General features: G+C 40.3%; 1 protein-coding gene across 2 annotated transcripts in view; it reads right to left on the reverse strand.

The window, feature by feature from the left end:
• Positions 1–24,818, reverse strand: part of sws (patatin like phospholipase domain containing sws) — a 162,428-nt gene that overhangs the window by 86,969 nt on the left and 50,641 nt on the right. For both annotated transcript variants that reach the window (XM_068353670.1, XM_068353669.1), the window contains exons 6-13: positions 20,434–20,528; positions 16,942–17,300; positions 15,645–16,177; positions 15,143–15,274; positions 13,691–13,814; positions 9,876–10,032; positions 9,613–9,768; positions 8,008–8,240 (exon numbers count right to left, since the gene is read on the reverse strand). In XM_068353670.1, coding sequence (XP_068209771.1) covers positions 8,008–8,240; positions 9,613–9,768; positions 9,876–10,032; positions 13,691–13,814; positions 15,143–15,274; positions 15,645–16,177; positions 16,942–17,300; positions 20,434–20,528 — 1,789 coding nt within the window. The remainder of the gene's footprint in view (positions 1–8,007; positions 8,241–9,612; positions 9,769–9,875; positions 10,033–13,690; positions 13,815–15,142; positions 15,275–15,644; positions 16,178–16,941; positions 17,301–20,433; positions 20,529–24,818) is intronic.

Below are 24,818 nucleotides of genomic sequence, written 5' to 3' on the forward strand. Positions count from 1 at the left end.
AAACAAATGAAAGAAAATTCAGTGGCTGGAAAGAGACTAAACACTAGATCACTCTAGAAACGTTTAGTTTCTTCCCCTAAAGAGACTAGGGATAAGAGCAAAACGATAACGACGTTACTCGTACGCCTGGCAGGCTTGAGGGAAACGTTTATCCTCTTTCTCCCTCCGTCTCTATCTCTCTCTCTCTCTCTCTCTTGACTAAGAACCTGAGAGAAGAGCCCAATCATAAATATCGTTAAAACATATTATTGTTAAAGGAAAAAACTGAAATATTTCCCAAAACGAAAAGTTCCTTATTAGGATCAAAACCATTAAGTTAAGAAAGAATGAACAAAACGCTAGACACGGTTACTCTTACTGCAATGTGAAACCGTGAACATTCTTTCTCTATCGTAACGATAGAGTGCAAGTTGAAACGTTCTGAACGTCAACAACTGCCGAGACAAACAAAACGTTAGTTCAACTTTGAAAAAGTACGAGACTATCAAAGAAATTCTTTCAAAGACCTTAAAATAGCATAATATGTTAACAGGTAAAACCGAAATGACGGGCTCACGATAATTAACTTCGGTACCAAGAAAAGACCGCCTACTATTAGGAAGGTCGAATATAAACAAATATAAAAATTAATTTTAATAAGTTTATAATAAAAGGAAGTTAATCGAAGAGGCCTATAAGAGGCGGAGAGATATAAAATAAATCTATAACTTTTGTTAAGCAAAATTAAGAAAGAGAGTCTATACTCTCTTAGACACCAACACTTCCGTCTAAGGGAAGGGTCGGCCATTGAAAGGTGAACGAGAGTTCATATTCTCTTCGTCACCAAAAATAATCAAATTAATTCCAAAAGCTAACTAAGCTAAAATAGAAGTTTCCAGTAAAGCGACAGCCGAAATCAAAGAGAAATACTTCACCAAAGTCGTGAAAATACTCCAAGAACATAAGCGTATCCCAGAACGTCTTGTCAGAAGCACGACAGAGGAATAATTGAGGAGGTGTCAACAAGAAGTACTTGAGTACCTGGCCACAGGTGGCGCTGGTAAGAACACCCCCTTCTAGTATTGTGATAGCTGGCGTATCCCTCCATAGAATTCTGTCGGGCAACAGAGTTGACAGCTACATGATTATCGGGTAAGTTTAATATTGAAAAACCCCTTTTTTTTCCAGATTCTAGACACCACATCTCCCCATTACTTCCTAATTCATAGTATGATCCTACTGAACTCCAGCTCTGAATTTTCACATTCTAAGTTTACATCTTATTAAAATCTTTTCTATTTTTCTTGTCAAGAGTTCATGCTTCTGTTGTATAGAGTAGTAAGTTTAGACTCACTACTCATGGGGAAAAAATGTTTGCCAGTGGTCTGATAATCTTTCAATTTTATTTATTCCAACTGAATACTAATACTGTATCTAGTAAAAAAAGAGTCAGCCCCTTTTCATAACTACTGTACTGTATAAAATTGAGTTTTGTAAAAAATGTTATTTTGATAATAAAATAAATTTTTGAATATACTTACCCGGTGATTATATAGCTGCAACTCTGTTGCCCGACAGACAACTCTACGGTAAAAACTCGCCAGCGATCGCTACACAGGTTGCGGGTGTGCCCAACAGCGCCATCTGTCGTACAGATACCCAGTACTCAATGTAAACAAAGACTCAATTTTCTCCTCGTCCCACTGCGTCTCTATTGGGGAGGAAGGGAGGGTCCTTTAATTTATAATCACCGGGTAAGTATATTCAAAAATTTATTTTATTATCAAAATAACATTTTTCAATATTTAACTTGGCCGGTGATTATATAGCTGATTCACACCCAGGGGGGTGGGTAGAGACCAGCAATATATGTTTACACTTTTATGAGCTAAGAGTTTTTATTTCATTTTAGAAGTTATCAAAATAACAAAAACAAAATAAATAGGTACCTGGTAAGGAAGTCGACTTGAACAATTTCTCTGCCTTTTAAGTACGTCTTCCTTACGGAGCCTCGCGATCCTCTTAGGATGCTGATCGACCCCTAGGATCTGAAGTATCAAGGGTTGCAACCCATACAACAGGACCTCATCAAAACCCCTAATCTAGGCGCTCTCAAGAAATGACTTTGACCACCCGCCAAATCAACCAGGATGCGAAAGGCTTCTTAGCCTTCCGGACAACCCAAAAAACAACAATAAAAACATTTCAAGAGAAAGATTAAAAGGGTATGGAATTAGGGAATTGTAGTGGTTGAGCCCTCACCCACTACTGCACTCGCTGCTACGAATGGTCCCAGTGTGTAGCAGTTCTTGTAAAGAGACTGGACATCTTTCAAGTAAAATGACGCGAACACTGACTTGCTTCTCCAATAGGTTGCGTCCATTATACTTTGCAGAGATATATTTTGCTTAAAGGCCACGGAAGTTGTTACAGCTCTAACTTCGTGCGTCTTCACCTTAAGCAAAGTTCGGTCTTCCTCACTCAGATGTGAATGAGCTTCTCGTATTAACAATCTGATAAAGTCTGACCAAGCATTCTTTGACAAAGGCAAGGATGGTTTCTTAACTGAACACCATAAAGCTTCAGATTGGCCTTGTAAAGGTTTAATACGCTTTAAATAGAACTTAAGAGCTCTAACAGGGCATAAGACTCTTTCTAGTTCATTGCCTACGATCTCCGATAAGCTGGGGATATCGAAAGATTTAGGCCAAGCCCGAGAAGGCAGCTCATTTTTGGCTAGAATACCAAGTTGTAGCGAACAAGTGGCTTTTTCTGACGAAAATCCTATGTTCTTGCTGAAGGCATGAATCTCACTGACTCTTTTAGCTGAGGCTAAGCATACCAGGAAAAGAGTCTTAAGAGTGAGATCTTTCAGGGAGGCTGATTGTAACGGCTCCAACCTGTCTGATATGAAGAATCTTAGTACCACGTCTAAATTCCATCCAGGGGTAGCCAAACGACGCTCCTTGGTGGTCTCAAAAGACTTAAGGAGGTCTTGCAGATCTTTATGTTTGGAAAGATCTAAGCCTCTATGCCGGAAGACCGATGCCAACATGCTTCTGTAGCCCTTGATAGTGGGAGCTGAAAGGGATCGTCCTTTTCTCAGGTATAAGAGAAAAACAGCTATTTGAGCTACAGAGGTACTGGTCGAGGATACAGAAACTGACTTGCACCAGTCTCGGAAGACTTCCCACTGGCTGCTTCCTTCGAAAAACCACTAGCTCTCGTGAGTCTTTCGATAGACTGAAGGCAGTCAGACGAAGAGCGTGGAGGCTTTGGAGTACCTTCTTTACGTGTGGCTGACGTAGAAGGTCTACCCTTAGAGGAAGACTACTGGGAACGTCTACTAACCATCGAAGTATCTCGGTGAACCATTCTCTCGCGGGCCAGAGGGAAGCAACTAACGTCAACCTTGTCCCTTCGTGAGAGGCGAACTTCTGCAGTACCTTGTTGACAATCTTGAACGGTGGGAATGCGTAGAGATCCAGATGTGACCAATCTAGGAGGAAAGCATCTATATGTATTGCTGCTGGGTCCGGGACTGGAGAGCAATAGATTGGAAGCCTCTTGGTCAGCGAGGTTGCAAAGAGATCTATGGATGGTTTTACCCCAAGTGGCCCAAAGTCTCTTGCACACATCCTTGTGGAGGGTCCATTCGGTTGGAATTACTTGCCCTTTCCGACTGAGACAATCTGCTATGACGTTCAAGTCGCCTTGGATGAACCTCGTTACTAGGGAGATGTCTTGACCTTTTGACCAGATGAGCAGGTCCCTTGTGATCTCGTACAACATCAGTGAGTGGGTACCTCCTTGTTTGGAGATGTACGCCAAGGCCGTGGTGATGTCCGAGTTAACTTCCACCACTTTGCCTCGAAGGAGAGACTTGAAGCTTTTCAAGGCCAGATGTACTGCCAACAGCTCCTTGCAGTTGATATGCATGCTCCTCTGACTCGAGTTCCACAGTCCTGAGCATTCCCGACCGTCTAGTGTCGCGCCCCAGCCCACGTCCGATGCGTCCGAGAAGAGAACGTGGTTGGGAGTCTGAACAGCCAGGGGAAGACCCTCTCTTAGGTTGATATTGTCCTTCCACCAAGTCAGACAAGACTTTATCTTTTCGGAAACCGGGATCGAGACCGCTTCTAGCGTCTTGTCCTTTTTCCAGTGAAAAGTTAGATGGTATTGAAGAGGACGGAGGTGTAGTCTTCCTAGTGACACAAATTGTTCCACGGATGACAGCGTCCCTACCAGACTCATCCACAGCCTGACTGAGCAGCGTTCCTTCTTCAGCATCTTCTGGATGGATAGCAGGGCTTGATCTATTCTGGGGGCTGATCGTCTTGTTGTTCAGCAACGTCCTCATCAGAGTGTTCCTCATCCGAAAACTGATGAGGAAACGGCAACGGAGTGGGCAACGTCTGGCTCGCTGAGTCCGGTCGCACTGGTGGATGCGTGACGGAGCCGGACGCAATATCATGGAACTGCTGCACAGTCTGTGAACTGTCAACAACCATGGGTGCGCGAGGAAGCACAGCGTCAACCCGAGACTGTCTAGACCGTCTGGGTTGTGCAGTCAACACCCTACCGGGTTGCTGAGGTTGACGCACTGCGTCAAAACAAGTCACCTCTGCTGGTTGTTGAACGTCCTGAACGTCAACAACCACCTCCGAGCGTCGCTTAACGTCAACGTGCGGCTGGCAACCCACACTGGGTCGCATCGGTGGAGGAACCACCTCAACTGGCAGACGCGAGTAGGTTACCTCAGCGTCAACAGGGCGCACAACCGACCGGATGGAAGGTTGTTGGCCAGAAGGTTCGGTAGCAACCTTCTCCGCATTAAAGTCCTCTATCAAGGACGCAAGCTTGGACTGCATGTCTTGCAGCAAAGCCCATTTAGGGTCTACGGGAGCAGGTGTGGCAACAGACGGGGTTAGCGACTGAGGCGGTACCGTTTACCATCCCTGAAAGCCTTGTTATGCGTGACATAATTGTACAGCAAAACTTCAAAAGCTCGAAAACAGCTGTGAAGTTGACCTGTAAACAACTTGGAGCGTCTCCTGGCCAGGAGCCAGGGAGAGTCTACGAGAATTGAGATGTCTATCTGGGCAGAGGCATGAACTCCCAAGCCGAGAACTTCTCTCGTGTCATATCAGACTCTCGCTCTATAAACCAGTTTAAAAGAAGGGAAAGAAAAGGCTGTATCCCCCAAACTCCTCCTGGTGAAAAACCAGTCGCCTAGCCAACGTAAAGCTCTCTAGGAGAGCGAGAGAGCACTAGCTTAAAAACAACGGCTTCGAAGTAGCTAGGCCTAGTGTAAGCTCTGACGTTTAGGCGAACGAGGAGCAGCAGTTACAAAAGATCCGGACAAAGATCCTTAAAAAAATCATCATGATTTAATTAAAGTCCATAGGAGGCTAAGCAGCTTTAGGCTCCTCTCCATCTGACAGAGTCCTCAAGGGAATATCAGTAGGAGGGGGAACAGCAACTTCCTCATCTACAGGAACCTTGTCCGATAAAAGCTGAGTCTCAAGCAAGGGAGAGACCTACCGTGGTGGCAATGCTTTACAAGCAGAGTCCACACTCACTAGTGCATTAGTAGCGGACCAGAACGCAACGTCATGTAACTGCTTGACGGTCTGTGAACTGACAACAACTGAACTGTCAACCACAACAGGTGCGTGAGGACGCACAGCGTCCACTCGAGACTGCTTTGACTGCCTAGACTGAGCAGTCAAAACAACTCTAGAATGCGGAGGTTGACGCACAGCGTCAAAACAAGTCAACTCCGATTGTTAGTGAACGTCTTGAACGTCAACAGGAGCATCAGCAAGTGGCCTAACGTCCAAATGCGGCTGAAAAACCACACGAGACCGCATCGAGTGTGGTTCTAAACAACCTGACTGACGTGACTAAGCTACGCCAACGTCAACAGTAAGCACAAAGGAACGTTAGGTTGGCTGAAAGCCAGGATATCGATGAGACAAACGGCTAGACTCAACGGACTAATCGGCAGAATAGTCTTCCATAAGGGAGGCAAGCATATACTGCATGTCTTGCCATACAACCCATTAAGGATCAACGGAAATGGTTGTGGTAAGAGACGAGGGTAACGTCTGTGACCGCAACACTTTGCCTACAAAAAAAGACTCTCGGAGTCTGTGTTACGCTTTTGTTAGGCGGCGAGCAGTTATCCGATGACTGCATAGGGTCAGAGCTGTCCTAATGGTTGTAACCAGGACGCTGGACCTGTCCTGAAAGGACTGACTTTCGCTTAAGGGCTTCGAAACCTTGTGACAGGTTTCTTATGCGAAAAGCCTTCGGATGACGAGGGGAAACAACGTCTCTCTCGTCTTATGGTAGGGGAGATCTTGGTAAGATACACCCGATACCATAGAGGGAAAACGTCTGTTCGTTGGTCAAGGCCTCTCGAACCCATAAGTCGTTTGACATTACTTCTCCTCTGGGCTTGGGAGCATGTAAGAGGTCCCGGACTAGGTGAACGACAGGCACGAACAGACGAACCCTCGGACGCAACACTGTAACACTTTGCGCATATCACTTTATCACTTCGATTTTCTGTTTTGCACTTATTTCACTGAAATCGAAACTTTTACTGATTTCTACCTGAAACACGCAACTCTACCCTTCATTAAAAGGTAGTAATTGCGAAATCAGTCGTATAATGCAAGCTCATTAATACCAGCAACAAACAGAAAACATATTTTAAGATAAAAAAATCAGTGGCTGGGAAAGAGACTAAACACTAGTTCATATAACTATGTTTTCAATCTCTCACCGCACATAGCCTGGGGACGAGAATAAAAAACTAAAACGTTTTATCCTTCCTCCCCGTACAGCGACTAGGGACGAGAGTAACTCGAGAACAACGTTACCCGCTTGAACGGAACGTTTTCTCTCCTCTCTCTCCCTCCGTCTCTATCTCTCTCTCTCTCTTTCTCTCTTGATTTCCCACCTGAGAGAAGAGCCCAATTATATTTCGTCAAAAAAACATGTTATTTGACTAAAGGAAAAAACTGAAAGGTTTTTCAAATAAAAAGTTCCTTTAAAATAGAATTTAAAACATTTAAGCTAAGAAAGAATGAACAAAACGTCAGAATCGATTTACTCATACTGCAAAGTGAAACCGTGATACACTCTCTCTCTATCGTAACGATAGAGCGCATGTTGAACGTCCTGAACGTCAACAACTGCGTAGCATAAATAAACTAAACGTTAGTTCATCTTTGAAAACAGTACGAAGACTATCAAAGAAAATCTTTCATAAAATATTACATTTAAAAAGTTTTAAATCCTTAGCTCATTACGATATAAAGGGCTCAACGTTGATTAACTTCGGTTTCCAAGTTAGGACCGCCTACTCTCAGGAAAGGTCTATATAAACAAAACATTAAAATTATTTTTATATGTTTATAATAAATGGAAAGTTAATCGAAGAGGCCTAATAAAGGCGGAGAGATATAAAATATATAGAGGAAAATCTATAACGTGATATAATTACTAAAAGCCTAAACACACTTCCGTCTAAGGGAAGGGTCGGCCATTTAAAAGTGAAAGAAAGTCCATACTCTCTTTGTCACCATAATTAAATCTATCCAAAACGAGTTCAAGATTTAAGATGAAGATAAAACACCTGCATAGCGAAAGCTCAAAACTAGAATAAAGTACAGTACTTCACCAATTAGTTGTGAAAAAAACTCCAGTTTAGCAACAGCGAGTAAGTACGTCTTGTCGATAGCTCGACAGAGAGAAAATTGAGTCTTTGTTTACATTGAGTACTGGGTATCTGTACGACAGATGGCGCTGTTGGGCACACCCGCAACCTGTGTAGCGATCGCTGGCGAGTTTTTACCGTAGAGTTGTCTGTCGGGCAACAGAGTTGCAGCTATATAATCACCGGCTAAGTTAAATATTGAAAAATCCATATTTATACTGTAATTGATGCTAACTGTATTAACTATGGTAAAATCCAAAATGAGATCAAAACCTGAAGGGAAAACAATATGAACTGACCTTGCCCATTTGTGGATCAGTATCAGCCATTCCTACAATAAGTATAACATCAGCTTGACGAATACACCGTTGTGCCCAGACAGTGAGTGATGAATCACACTGATACAGTGTGACCCTATGCTGATCTTCAATATGGCCAAGCCACGATATTAGTTGATATTCATTGGCAGATTCCCAGATGCTGGTACCTAACGAGCGGACTACATACTCTGATGTTAACCTAACAGCTGGACCTGCAAGTAAAAAATCATTCATTGTTTTTAGGCAATTATCAACATTAATGATTTTATAAGGGTTACTGTTTACCACGACCAAATGTGAAAAAATCTAAATTTGGGAAATTTTTTTTTTATAAAGTATAAAAATGGGACTAATTGTTCATCTATTTACAGCAAACATTAATATTATTACAAGTGATATCATGAAATAGTTTAACTCAATGAAGAGAATAGTTATTTAATACCATGCAAATATTCCCCATTTACACATCAATATAATTTTATGGCAATATTTAACCTCTTGATATTTAAAGAACAAATCCTTCAGACAAGCACAATGAAATTCTAAAATTGTGACAGCAGTCTATTTGGGCTAATTCATAATACCCATGTTAAGATAAACAGGGAGGATAGCTACAGAGGATATAAGAACTTTTTATTTAGTTTTGAATATGAAAACCATTCCCTTACATTACAGCCTTTAGTGCTGGTGACAGTTTAGACTGGGAAAAGGCAAGTGTACCCTCATAGTGAGATTTCCCTCCAAGTGAAATGAGACATCCATACACCTCTGAGCCCCTTTTTATGTAAAAAGCTTATACATTACACGTACAGACAGAAGGACATATATATACCTTGCAAGTTTCAGTGAATGAAAAATGATTGCTTATTTTTACTATTTCATCTTTGGATCTTACCACTTTTGTGTAGGTCTTCTTCCCTTCTAGACTCAAAGTTTTTAAGATGATTAGAGATAGTCAATACAGCGAGCTTTCAGGCGGTATTTTATCCGTAATCATGCTAAACTAAAACTTTGAATCTCATTTCATCAAAATGTTATATTTATAAAAATAATAATGACTTAATAAATATGTTACAATAGTTGGGTAAAATGTTGTTAACATATAACAAGCCGAAAGTTGTTGGCTAAAATCGAGAGTAAAAAGGTTAACTCACTCTCTAAACGAATTAATGTTTAACAAAATATAAAAACTAATGGTCACCTGCATGTGTATATTATTTTTTGTATTTTGTTAAACACCAACTTGAAAAAGTCCATCGACTCCAATTAAAACAAACAAGTATCACACCAAAGAATACAATATAAATGATAATTAGGAGGCATACAAACAAACATTATCCTTAACATTTAATAAGGAAAGGAATTTTAGAAGAATAATGTGTGCACAATACCAATACAGGTATTACAGGATGAATACTGTATTTTAAAGATAATACATTAAGTTTAGTTAGTAAGTACCTGTATACAGATAACCCCATAATACTTGTTATCAACGTTGACGGGAAATCTATGGCATATCTGTGCAACACATGTATTTCTCTTACTTTCAAAAACACTTCAATGTATAATAATAAAATAACTAACCTATTGATAAAAGTGAATGATAGAGTTCTAAAGTGAATTGCGAGAGCGGTACGTCTTCAGATACAGGCACGATAGCTACAGTAGAATAATTGCTTTGGGATGGTCGTTGTTCAATGTTCACACTCAGGGGCTCGCGAGACGTTGACTTCCAAGATCCTGAAAAACACATTTACTGATGAATAAAGTAATATCAATTCAAAGATATACTGTATGCATAAAACAAAGACAAGGTCTTTGAAGTTTATCAAAGAACATTAACTTACCCAATAATCTCTGTCCTAACAACTTGATGAGTCTTGTCATAACAATTGGATGCTTTAATTTGATAATATTGAAAAGTCCCTCGGGTAACTTGGCAAGTTCAGAGTCTCTGACTGCCATGACTGTTGTACTCCGGTCCGTTTGCGTTAACAGCTCCACCTATGCACAAAGAAGAAGAATAAAATAAATTTTTACCTGAGAGAACAAAATACTTCACATCTATGCAAAATTTCCCACAAACATTAAGAAACTTCACCTGTGGATTGACTGAATGATTTTGATTTTTTTGGCATTCTTTGTGGAGAAAGCAAAGAATTTTACCACTGCAATAATAATGAAATACTGTAGTTCCAATTCCACTAATCTGATAATGTTTGTCTTCATGAAGAAAGTTCTTTTATAATGGTTAGCCTTATCCACCAAGGATATATACATATGGTTGAGGTACTTTACAAAAATTTTGGCAAAGAGAAAGCTGATAAACAGATTATTTACTTTTGAACAAATTGACAAATAACTCTTACTATGAAATCTATGGAACATTAAATTTACAGAGCAGATTAATCTTTCAATATAACTTCTAAAACCATCAAACATATATTATGATACTAAATCTAAGTGCTCATAAAGCAAAATCACACAAAACATTTTTTCTATTATATAATTCTCAGCTCTGGTCAACATATATATAATATTATCTTCCAACATCAAGTTTGATTTATGAGCACTACAGTAAATCCATACATACATTCAATTAATCACTTGCGGCTATGCTCCTGAGCCTACAACACCTCCAAGAGTAGGCTCCCACTGACTGTCATCCTTAGACTTGACTAGCTGTTTTTTCCAGCTAGTTGAGAATCAGGCTCGGAGTTCTGTTTTCTGCTGGGGTGAAATTTTGAGCTCTACAGATGAGCATGTATAGCAGGACCTTCATTTGTTGGTTCTGCTATGACAAACATCATCAGCAATGCCAACAGAAATGCAACCAGGATTGAAAACTGTGCAAGCAATGCCAGGCATACTATAACCACCGAGGAGAGACCATTGTTCGTGCCTTATACATGGCCCAAGAGCTGCACATAGAAAAGGAGTTCGACTTTGACGTTGGCTACAAGATTTGGTGCAAATGTGATGGCTGCAATCTATACCATGTTATTCTGTACTGAATCATGACCAGAAGAAACAGGGAGCTACCACTGTACAAGAAGGCCCTACCACCAACCTATGTACCAACAGAACGTCCAGTGTTCCACTCTCCAGACGTCCTGAAGAAGTTGCTATGGACCTTGGATAATCCTGCCACCTTCAAACATCCTAATTCAACTACCCCTCCTAGTCCTCCAGCCACCGTTCCTGTTCCTACCTCCTCGCCTGCCCCAGTGGGACCCCCTACTGCCAAGAAGAAAGGAAAGACCAAGAGCCCACAAACATTACCTACTGCTGCAATGGTCACCATTCCAGCTGCTGCCTCACAGGCCACCACTCCAGCCACTATGCCATTGCCTGCCATGGACCTTGATACCCCCACTGACACTCGTGCACCTAATCTAACACACACACATTTGCCAGATTTAAACTGCATTAGGTGCCTGTCTGAACTGCTTGCTGAAGCAACTGCCACGATCACCCCTGTGGTGGAGCCTGCTCCAGAGCCACAGCAGCTGCCGAAGTTCAAACTGCCAGCCACGGAAGATGGACCATCCTATGCAGCAGTAGCTATCATTGCAATTGCAAATCCAGCAATAAAAATCACAGCCAGAGCCAATCTCAGGGGTGACCTGATTATCCCTCCCGAAAGATCAGGACAGCGCCAGCCTTCTCCAGAGGGAAGCCTCCCTAGTGTACCTAGACCCTGCAAAGAGATGGAGGAAAGCCGTGGTCTGCAATTACCTAGTATGGATGCCCCTCGACTTCCTTACCAGCTGTATCAACATCAACATCGCAGATGCAGAGTGCAAAACACCAGCAGAAAGGTGGCCATTGAGAAGGTCACTGTTACCTTCATTGGGCCCATCCCACTGTCCTTCGACCTTGGAATATGGGGAACCTTCTCCATTGAAGATTTTGATCCAGAGCCCATGAAGTGCTACAACTTTGTGCTTTGGGCACCACAAGGAAGACTGCAGGAGATCCACGGTCTGTGGTATCTGCAGCCAAAGACACCCCACGCAGCAATGCATCGACACACAAAACGAAGGGAGAGACCATTCCTAAGTGTCCCAACTGTGCCCAGTCACATCACGCCTGGAAAACTGGAGGTGTCCAGAGCGCCTCAAGAGGGTCCCAGCAGTAACAACCGTCCCACCGACAACCACACCAGCAGTAGCATCGATTCAGCAACCTTCTGCAACAGAAGCAGCACCATAGCAGCCACCCAAGCAGCAGAGTCCCACATTGCAAGCCAGCCCGTCATCCTTCCACCACTCCTGTTCCAGCCAGCATCCCTGATCCAGCTAACCTTACCCTATCTACACCGAATCCTTCCCTAATTCCTTCTTCCTCCCCACCCTCCCAAAACTTTTCCCCTAACCCTTCCTTCATCCACCAAATTGACACTCTGCCCCTTGAACAAATTATCCCCTTCATCCTCCGCCTCGTGTCCAGAGACTGCACTCTGTTTAGAATCTCCCTTCACGTTCAGACTCTTCCAATCCCTCTTTAGTCCCCCAATCTTACCCCCTCCTTGAGCAGAGATAAGTTGTTATAACTTATAACTGCTCCTGTTCTCTCCTAATAAAGTTCCTTCACCCCCCTCCCAGTCTCTTCTACTCACTGGGACTTACTGCTAAAAAAACTATCTCTTTAAAATTCTTCCTTTTGGTTCCAATTGGGTCTAGTCTTTTTTGGTCCTGGCAGTTATGCTCTCTGGGCTGAGAAGCTGCACCTCCCTTCAAAGTCCTGTGCTTGGCTGAGTTGTGAGCAAACTGGTTGGCCTAAGGGGCATTGAAGTGGTCTATATGAAATAACAGAGATTATCAGTGGCAGTGACGGAGAGATAGAAATTGAATGTGTTTGAGATGAAGTGTCTAAGGAGTATGGCTGGTGTATCTCAAGTAGATAGGGTTAGGAACAAAGTAGTGAGGGTGAGAACGGGTGTAAGAAATGAGTTAGCAGCTAGAGTGGATATGAATGTGTTGAGGTGGTTTGGCCATGTTGAGAGAATGGAGAGTGGCTGTCTGCTAAAGAAGATGATGAATGCAAGAGTTGATGGGAGAAGTACAAGAGGAAGGCCAAGGTATGGGTGGATGGATGGAGTGGAAAAAGCTCTGGGTGATGGTAGGATAGATGTGAGAGAGAGAAGAGAGCGTGCTAGAAATAGGAACGAATGGCGAGCGATTGTAACGCAGTTCCAGTAGGCCCTGCTGCTTCCTCCGGTCACCTTGGATGACAGTGGAGGTAGCAGCAGTAGTGGATTCAGCGTTATGAAGCTTCATCTGTAGTGGATAATGGGTAGGGTGGGCTGAGGGCCCTAGCAGTACCAGCCGAACTCGGTTGAGTCCCTCGTCAAGCTGGGAGGAGCGTAGAGAGGAAAGGTCCCCATTACTTTTTTATTTGTTTGATATCGGCTACTCCCCAAAATTGGGGGAAGTGCCTTAGTATATTTATGTATGTACCATTGGCAGCTATGCTCTTTGTGCTGAGCGGCTGCCTTAGAGCACACCCTGTGTGTCCTTGGGCGCTATGACTTTTGTCTGAGAGCCACCGTCCGGGGCAATCTAAATCAACCAACCAACATTCAATTAAAGAAAGAAGTTATTCCTATTCAACACATCTGAAATTAAATCTGAAAAACTTAGAAATGTTTTGTACTTACTATTCCAACAAGATCGCCTTTACCATACTCAGCTACAACCTCCTTTCTATCGTTCTTATGAGTGATGACAGATCTCAATCGGCCACTTAAAACTATGTAGGTTGCATCCGTTTTTTGACCTTGCCTAAAATATACAAATCTAGTTAAAATCAAGTCTCACAGTTTACAGAAACAAAAAACAGAATTATAATAAAACTTATTTCTATCAACCTCCCCTGAGGTTCATATTTCTTCTTCAGAAGCTTGGTTTGTTTATAGACATTTACCCTATAAATTTAACAACAACAAAAATGTCAAATTTTCTTTCCTTTCAATAGATACATGCCTTTTGTAAAGTAATGATGCACACTAGCAGTTAATGGCTAAAAACAAAACACCAGGGCCTATGTCATTCCAGTTTTTCTGCACACATTGATTCAACTCAACATAGGCCTAAGCCTCTTACAGCTCATGATGAGTTCTATTGCATTTCAAGATGTTTTCCTCTGGATTTTTACAAAGATAGTACTTTGATTTATATTACCATTGTGAAGAGTGCGTTTGCCTCACTGTTCCTCACGGAAATTATGTTTCAAGTTAAAGTGCTAACGAATCTTGCTTTTAGTTCAGGTGTAAATACAGAGATGACTAGGCAGTTGTTTATAACAGAATGATGAATATGACCCCTCAGCACCATTCTCTAATACACACTTAACCCACCAAATTTTGATACGGATTGGCTTCTAAGCTCTCAACTTATTCAGCTTCCTCTTTTTAATTTGAAAAGCCCAGCAAGACTTTGCTTGTACGCCGTAATTCTGAACTTACCTACCCGTTTGCTAACCCTAACCCAGCTTCCTTAATCAGGTGTAGGGTAATGGCATTCCATTCAGTAAGGGTTTCGATTCTCACTGCCCAATACAGAGTTAAGATCCTTTTACAGAGTCTCAACTTCTTTAATTATCTTAGATTCTTCTTCTGCTAAACCCTTGCATTCCTGCATTCCTATTCACTATTTTAGGCAACTAAATTGCAAGGTAGAGGACAGAGTTGGTAGTCTGGATCCAAATAATCCTCCACTTACTAAAGTGCTCATTTGTGGTTACTTCAAACTCCTAGTTTTTTGTTTCTACACCAAGTTTTTTCATTTTTATTCAAAACCATCAGAAAGAAACTTTTTAAGAGTAAAAACATCAAAATAAACATCTCCTATATGAAAACTATAAAAACTTTAACAAAACAAAAGGAAGACAAACAAGACAGAACAACATGCCAGAGTGTACCCTCACTATGGTTCAATATCTAGACAAGGTATCACCAGTATGGTGATACACTTTATGGCTCTAGATGAAGTACTCGACATACAGCTGGCTGTTTATGGAATACATATCAGAATAAAACTATTATTGGTACTAAAACACTACACAAGTTTCTTTTTAGGAAAAGGCAAATTTTAAGTTCACTTCGACTTACTTGTAAAGTGCACGTCCAGCATCTAGGTGTTCCCAATCTAAAGCAAAATCAATTTGTCTCACGAAAGGGGACATGCGCCGTATGACAGTATTGGCTACGTGCAGTACGACCTCTGGAGTCTGTTTGATAATCCTGCAAAATAAAAAATCCTTGCAATATCATGCTTCAAAGTACTCTTAATCTGCAGTATATTTCAAGTCTAATGTATTCACATAAATAATATAAAGAATTCTAACCATTCCTAATAACAGTCATAAACATTCTTTCATACAAATCTACCATACAAGAAGATTATCATGAGACGGTGTTCAGTAATTATAATAAAGTGATTACAGTTTGGAATAATTCTAAGGCATAGCTAATAGTTTGAATTCTTCAATTTCATCCCTTGATAAATTTTTTGTTCATTAAAAAACATAATATAATACTCTCAGCGAAGTTTTTAATCACATTCAAATATCAAAACAGAAGATCAACTTATATTCGTTTAAAGATTTCTTACGCAAAAAATGTTTCTTTGGTGATTGTAGCAACTTTTGCTGAATGCTTAGACTTCACACTGAAGAACGAAGGGTCGCCTGAAAGCACTGCAAGGCCACCAACTAAATCTCCTGGATGAGCTGTGAAGAGTAAAATATCATCGGTGTGATCAGGAAGATGCTGTGAAACTGTCAGGGATCCCATGAGAATATACAGCAGTGCAGCTTCTTTCATAGAATCTTGTTTCATCAAGACTGATCCTGCAGGAACATCTCGTACCAGTACAGCCCCTTGTAGAATCTTATCATCGTCTAAATGCAACAAAGCTCGAATTTTCTCAGTAGCAATCTTAAGGTAATAAGAATCGTCCCTCTGGTCTTTCGGATCCATCAAAACTATTTTCTTCTGACTGCTCTGTCGAACAGGTGTTTCTGGTCCTCTATCATAGTCTATCTCTTCTTCTTCTCCATCTGGAGTAGATCCACTATCCCGCTTAACTTTGCTAGGAGAAGATAGTGCTGGAGCTATATTACCAGAGCTATCCCTTCTTGGAACCTGAAATTTTACAAATACAAAATACGACTGAGGAACATTAAAGACTACAATACAGTAATGGGCTTTTGTCTTTTCTATCAAGTGTTATATAAATGTGAATGCTTTCCTGTATACTACTTGGTCTTATAAAAATATCAATGCTAATGCTCATTTATTTTCTTTCTAGGCTAAAATACACTAATTCTTGCTAGTGATATCAGAATATAGGAGTTTCAACATATAATTACCCCTTTTACCCCCAATGGACGTACTGGTACGTTTCACAAAACTCATCCCTTTACCCCCATGGACGTACTGGTACGTCCTTGCAAAAAACTGCTATTTACATTTTTTTGCATATTTTTTATTACTTTATGAGAAACTTCAGGCATTTTCCAAAAGAATAGGACCAACCTGACCTCTCTATGACAAAAATTAAGGCTGTTAGAGCAATTTAAAAAAAAATATATTCCAAAATGTGCTCGAAAAAGAAAATGCCAGGGGATTAAGGGTTGGAAAGTTCCAAATAGCTTGGGGGTAAAAGGGTTAAGGGTGCAAAAATTATACATGAATTTTCAACATGCGCTGGTGTATCTGTTACCTAACCGTGCAAATGTCAAGGTCAGAGTTTATATCTTTATTTTTATTGCCTCCATTATAATTTGTGGAATAGAAAGATAACTGATTGAGAAAAGAATGAATTGATGAGACCTTAACCTAATGACCTTTAAATTCAAAATCCAAATATAGTAAAATCTTTAAATCAATAATGTGAAAAATATTACCTTATTTATAAGCTCAGTAGAAAGTCCCAAATGCTGATGCAATGCCATGAATGTTACCCTCATCAACCGAGCCATGATGATCTGCACGACGCGTACAAACATATCCGGGTACTTCCGGAATATCTCTTCAAATGCCTTGACAGGAAATTTCATGACAACCGAATCCTCTACTGCTTTAGCCCCTATGGTCTTATAAGGCTGACGATGACCCGTTAAAACATCGCAAAATGAGAGAAGTGAAATGATACTCTCTCCGGGTAAAACTTCCTTAAGTTCCAGATGGGTACAACCATCTGGGTCAGTGACATACACACATATGCAACCCGTCTGCACAATAAAGATGTTTTCATCATTCTCACCTAAAAAGAGAAGAGTGTCACTTTTATTTCGTTAAGTATTTCTCTCATATTTCTAGAAGTCTTTGTTAAGCTAATTGTTTACATAAACTTTCATATATATTGAATAGGTTAATACTGCATTGATTAAGTTGTTATGGATGACCACTCAAAAGCATTTCTGCTTCCCTTTCCCAGATTACACAAAAGATGACTTATGCACAGAAATGAGACAATAAAATACTTACCCCAACTTACTTCCATAAAACATTAATACAAAGAATTAAACATTAAAAAATCTTCCTATCACCATTTTCTTAAAATCAACAATCATTAACTGTCAAAAAAAATAATCATTAGCTCAAAACAAAATTCTAACTGAAGTACTCTGCCTTGGATTATTTAAACTTTACTCGTTTTTAAAAACATCAAAACAATAAGAAACTGAAGTCTCAACAAATTTACAATTAGAACAGCCAGTAAATATCTAAGAAGTTCCTGAGAAAAACTATACTAAAGTTACAGTTAAGCCTGATGTATTCAGTAATTAAATAATAGTCTTGGTTATTGCAAAAATAAATCACCTGATATACAATCAGCTTTTATAAAAAGCTGACACCAATTAATCCATATACAAATAAAAGATAATGTATATCAATCTTACAGAAAACCAGACAGACTGCTGATATAACCTTGACATTTATTTTATTGACTGCATTACAATGTAAGTCCCAACTTTCACCAAGGGATAGCACAAAAACTTTATTTTATTAGCCCCGTTGAATTACCAACCCTCATCAACATAAAAAAAATGGTAAAAGATGGGGAAAGAAAGAAATTACAAAATATCCTGTGATTTAACAATATGAGTGCCACTCTCTTAAACCTACTCAAATTTTACTGTAGCATCAATATCTTCTTCAATGATGATGAGTGTGTAAGTCATAGATTATGGAGCATGGCAGTTCTTACCTTCTTACTTTCAAACAGTAAACTAATGATTTAAAAGTGAAAGCTTCACAATCTTTGATATTAAAATTGATCTCGATTCTATCTCCTGAACCACGCATTGCAAGTGGATACGCAGTATTTATCTTATCTTTAAGATAATACCAATGTTTATCAATACCCTGGAAACCTTTATTCCAAAATTAGGTAAAGGATTACCATCATGATCACTAAAAAGTAAGAACGCACTAAAAAACGATGAGAGAGAGAGAGAGAGAGAGAGAGAGAGAGAGAGAGAGAGAGAGAGAGAGAGAGAGAGAGAGAGAGAGAGAGAGAGAGAGAGAGAATATGCATTTTTTATACACATGGGCCAGCTCATGCCATTTCCTACATAGGATATGGCATGATGATATTTTGCTAGCTAATTTGGGAAGCAGGATGATGTCACAAGAAAAATCTTTTTTATTTTTGAGGTTAATGTGCTGTGACTTTCCTTTGATGGCCAGAACACAGAATTCAATACAAGAAAAGACCAAATAAATATTGTTTCCCCTGCTCTAGAGCCAGTGTTTCAATGTGCAAAGCATGGACTTGGTGTGTATAGGGAAGATCCAGTGGGTTCAGGCTCCACTGAACCCATTCCAGCACCTCCAATGCTGAAAATCATCTGGCAACCGATAATATGTCATCACCAAAAACCAATACCATCGCAGTACTGGAGAGATAATGCTATGTACTTGCGCGATAATTTGCACCAAGCCTTCATCTTTTTTTTTATGTCGAGCTGTCAACACATTCCTTGCTCAAATTCTAGTTAAATCAAGTAACGGGAATAAAATTATGGTTTAGTTTCCCCTATTCTTAGTGATAGCATTAATGTATAGTGAGAAAAATTGCTAATATGCAATTCCAGAACATCCAGAGCTTTACAGGTTGATCTGGCCATAGGATGTTTTTGAGACACACCCTGAAACAAATCAAAGCAGTGCAACATGCAAACATGGTGCACAGTTTGTTTGAAGCACCTACAAGGGAAAATCATATAGAAGAGGGGGTACATCAACGCCCTTCAGCAAAAGAATAACATGCATCTACCTTCTTCACTGGAGTTTTTCTCTTGAGATGAGTGTCTGACTTAATTTTTTCTTCTTGCACATACACACATCATTTAGTTGTTTGCTTGTTTGCAGTGGTTTTTTATGATATGCAAGATTACTCGTTATTGCTTTGGTATTAGTCCTTTAAGACCACACACCTCATTAACCCCTAAAAATTGTGTTTTTACAAAGAAAACACTATTTTTGGGGAGGTGCAGTGTGGTCTCCAAGAATCTCCCTCTCCTTGTGAAGGAAAGGGAGAAATTTGATTCTCACTCCGAGAATGGAAGATATCGGCTTGGCACATATTAGCAAACAAGTAGCATCTCCTTTGTCATTAATATTGTTTCTCGGTCATATGTTATCGGTTTCTGGATGATTTTCTTCATCGGCGATGCTGTGAACTTGTCTGTCTCCCTTATACACACTGAGCCTGTGCCTTGTATGTAGAAACACTGGCTTAGAGCAGAGAAGACCATATTTCTTTGTTATTTTAATGTCACACTGGAGTCCCCGTTCTAGCCTTGACTGGAAGGTCCTTGAAGATCCTGACAAAATCGCTTTTTACCTATCATAAGATTGTTAAGATTGCACTCTAGAAGCTTATGTTTGAAGGCAAGATTATTGGAAAGATACTGAAGCTAACAAATTTTGAAAATACAGTACTTTATAAAAAAAAACTTATTACCCAATTGACATGCACTTTAATCCATCAAGTGACATTTCTTGCTATATATAATTCTGTAATGAATATTGTAATAAATCCTCAAAACTGGGATCATGAGACTGGATAGAGTTAGGAATGACCTGGTACAGGGAACAATTAAGGTTACAGAGGTGTCAAAGAAAATCCAAGAAAAGAGATTCCACTAGTTTGGCCATGTAATGAGGAGAGACCAAGAATATGTTGGGAGAAGGTTTTTGGGAGATGGATGTGCCAGGTAGGAGGAGGATGGGGAGACCAAAGAGATGGTGGATGGATTGTGTAACAGTAGATACGGAGGAGAAAGATCTCACATTGGAGGACATCGGAGATCGAAGAAATTGGAGATAGCCATCCCTGCATAGTGAGAAAAGCTTTAGTCGAAGAATAAATACTCAACACTACTTACCAATTGAAAACAGTGGTTGCCCTTTATAAAGGTGAACCGTTTGTACGCTCTTGCAAAGTTCCAGGAACAGGGGCATGTCAAAATGACCAAATACTCTGTGGGAGGATAGAATTTTTTGTTGTAAAGTAATATGTTAGTAAATGGAATTTTTTCACCAATTATTCAAAAAGACATGAAAATACATGATTTAAATTTTCATTCAGTAGAGTAATAACGTTTCTTTATTTCAAGGTTTAAGAATATTTTCTAAATGAAAAATTAACCTCAAAAGGTGAAATAACTACAGTGTTCTATACATTATTATATACATAAAATTCATGTCAAGAACCATATATGAAATAACTGTAAGAATTCCTATATTCATGTCCTTTAACTAATGGGTAGAACACAATAAGATACTTTACTTTAATTCCTTTTAAGGGTTTACTTACACACAACCAACCAAGTAGATAAAATTGCATTAAATTATGTGTAAAAGTTCACTTATATGCAGCAAAAGATGTGTTGGGAAAAAAAAAAAAATTTTAGCAAAAGGTAACCCTCCATTCTCCCACAGTCACAGATAACTCCCTTCACCAGTCACCCCCCTCCTCCCCCCCCACACCGAGATAGCCTTGCGGGTTTAAAGACAGGAAAGATTATCAATCCTCTACAAACCTTTTACACAAATAAAATAATTCAGATGAGTAAATAATATCTGATGCTGTCTTTTGATACCTTTAAAAAGCCTTCTTTAAAATAAAAAGTGGTTTTACATTAGTTATAAGATTAAATTTTTAACTTCTTTATTTTTCAACTCAAAATCCCATAACTTACCTAAAAGAAAATTCTTCAGACTTACAATAAACTTACATACATACATACATACATATACCATGGCACTTCCCCCAATTTTGGGGGGTAGCCGACATCAACAAAGAAAAAAAAACAAAAAGGGGACCTCTACTCTCTACGTTCCTCCCAGCCTAACAAGGGACTCGACCGAGTTCAGCTGGTACTGCTAGGGTGTCACAGCCCACCCTCCCACATTATCCACCACAGATGAAGCTTCATAATGCTGAATCCCCTACTGCTGCTACCTCCGCGGTCATCTAAGGCATCGGAGGCAGCAGCAGGGCCTACCGGAACTGCGTCACAATCGCTCGCCATTCATTCCTATTTCTAGCACGCTCTCTTGCCTCGCTCACATCTATCCTCCTATCACCCAGAGCTTCCTTCACTCCATCCATCCACCCAAACCTTGGCCTTCCTCTAGTACTTCTCCCATCAACTCTTGCCTTCATCACCTTCTTTAGCAGACAACCATTTTCCATTCTCTCAACATGGCCAAACCACCTCAACACATTCATATCCACCCTAGCTGCTAACTCATTTCTTACACCCGTTCTCACTCTCACCACTTCGTTCCTAACCCTATCTACTCGAGATACACCAGCCATACTCCTTAGACACTTCATCTCAAACACATTCAATTTCTGTCTCTCCATCACTTTCATTCCCCACAACTCCGATCCATACATCACAGTTGGTACAATCACTTTCTCATATAGAACTCTCTTTACATTCATGCCCAACCCTCTATTTTTTACTACTCCCTTAACTGCCCCCAACACTTTGCAACCTTCATTCACTCTCTGACGTACATCTGCTTCCACTCCACCATTTGCTGCAACAACAGACCCCAAGTACTTAAACTGATCCACCTCCTCAAGTAACTCTCCATTCAACATGACATTCAACCTTGCACCACCTTCCCTTCTCGTACATCTCATAACCTTACTCTTACCCACATTAACTCTCAACTTCCTTCTCTCACACACACTTCCAAATTCTGTCACTAATCGTCCAAGCTTCCCTTCTGTGTCTGCAACCAGTACAGTATCATCCGCAAACAACAACTGATTTACCTCCCATTCATGGTCATTCTCGTCTACCAGTTTTAATCCTCGTCCAAGCACTCGAGCATTCACCTCTCTCACCACTCCATCAACATACAAGTTAAACAACCACGGCGACATAACACATCCCTGTCTCAGCCCCACTCTCATCGGAAACCAATCACTCACTTCATTTCCTATCCTAACACATGCTTTACTACCTTTGTAGAAACTTTTCACTGCTTGCAACAACCTTCCACCAACTCCATATAACCTCATCACATTCCACATTGCTTCCCTATCAACTCTATCATACGCTTTCTCCAGATCCATAAACGCAACATACACCTCCTTACCTTTTGCTAAATATTTCTCGCATATCTGCCTAACTGTAAAAATCTGATTCATACAACCCCTACCTCTTCTAAAACCACCCTGTATTTCTAAGATTGCATTCTCTGTTTTATCCTTGATCCTATTAATCAATACTCTACCATACACTTTTCCAACTACGCTTAACAAACTAATACCTCTTGAATTACAACACTCATGCACATCTCCCTTACCCTTATATAGTGGTACAATACATGCACAAACCCAATCTACTGGTACCATTGACAACACAAAACACATATTAAACAATCTCACCAACCATTCAAGTACAGTCACACCCCCCTCCTTCAACATCTCAGCTCTCACACCATCCATACCAGATGCTTTTCCTACTCTCGTTTCATCTAGTGCTCTCCTCACTTCATCTATTGTAATCTCTCTCTCATTCTCATCTCCCATCACTGGCACCTCAACACCTGCAAAAGTAATTATATCTGCCTCCCTATTATCCTCAACATTCAGTAAACTTTCAAAATATTCCGCCCATCTTTTCCTTGCCTCCTCTCCTTTTAACAACCTTCCATTTCCATCTTTCACTGTCTCTTCCATTCTTGAGCCAGCCTTCCTTACTCTCTTCACTTCTTTCCAAAACTTCTTCTTATTCTCTTCATATGAATGACCTAATCCCTGACCCCACCTCAGGTCAGCTGCCCTCTTTGCCTCACGTACCTTGCGCTTTACTTCCACATTTTTCTCTTTATATTTTTCATACTTCTCTATACTATTACTCTGCAGCCATTCTTCAAAAGCCCTCTTTTTCTCTTCCACTTTTACCTTCACTCCTTCATTCCACCATTCACTGCCCTTCCTCATGCTGCCTCCAACAACCTTCTTTCCACACACATATCTTGCAATCCCAACAAAATTTTCTTTTACTAACTTCCACTCCTCCTCTAAATTGCCAGTTTCTCTTACTTTCACTTCGTCATATATCATTTTCAACCTTTCCTGATATTTACTTTTAACCCCCGGTTTTATTAGCTCTTCAACCCTTACTACCTCCCTTTTACATCCACCTACTCTATTCCCCCATTCTTTTGCTACAACTAATTTTCCTTCCACCAAAAAATGATCAGACATACTGTTAGCCATACCCCTAAACACGTGCACGTCTTTCAATCTTCCAAACATTCTTTTAGTTATCAACACATAATCCATTAATGCCCTTTTTACTACTCTTCCATTTGCCACTCTTACCCATGTATACTTATTTTTATCTTTCTTTATGAAAAAGCTATTACTTATCACCATCTCTTGCTCAACACATATCTACCAGTCTCTCACCACTCTCATTTTCACCTGGTACGCCATACTTCCCAATGACACCTTCTACCTCTCCAGCGCCCACTCTAGCATTTAAGTCACCCATGACAACTACATAATTCCTTCTACCCAGTCCTTCTACACACCTAGTTAATTCATTCCAGAACTCATTCCGCTCTTCTTCACTTTTCTCACTACCTGGCCCATACGCACTGACAAACGCCCAACATTCCCTACCCAACCTAACCCTTACCCACATTAACCTAGATGATATCTCCTTCCATTCCACTACTTTACCTGTCATCCATTCACTCAGCAATAAAGCCACACCCTCTCTCGCTCTTCCCCTTTCAATCCCAGACACTCTACCAGACATTTCACCAAACATCACTTCACCCTTTCCTTTTATCTTCGTCTCACACAAGGCTAATACATCCATCCTTCTATTCCTAAACATACTTCCAATTTCACATCTTTTACTCTCTATCGTACTACATCAACGCACATTCAAACACCCCAAAACTAGAGTGCGGGGAGTAGTCACTCTCCCCCCAGCTCCATCTCTTTGTCGATGTCTCACAAGATGTAGATACAGGAGAGGAGGTTCCTAGCCCCCTCGTCCCGTCCCTTTTAGTCGCCTCTTACGACACGCAGGGATAACGTTGGTACTATTCTTGTTTTTATGCCCCCGCGGCCACAGGGGGCTAATAAGCTTGAAACATTTAAATTCCATAATTCTTACCAAAAATAATTTTCAATACAAATGTAAAAAGTTATTTCTAGCCCTCATGATCAGGAGACTAAACATCCCACAAGCCCAAAAATAATCATCTGTATTACCAATCTTTACAG

The sequence above is a fragment of the Palaemon carinicauda genome, chromosome 30 (assembly GCF_036898095.1).
Source record: "Palaemon carinicauda isolate YSFRI2023 chromosome 30, ASM3689809v2, whole genome shotgun sequence".
NCBI lineage: Eukaryota > Metazoa > Arthropoda > Malacostraca > Decapoda > Palaemonidae > Palaemon > Palaemon carinicauda.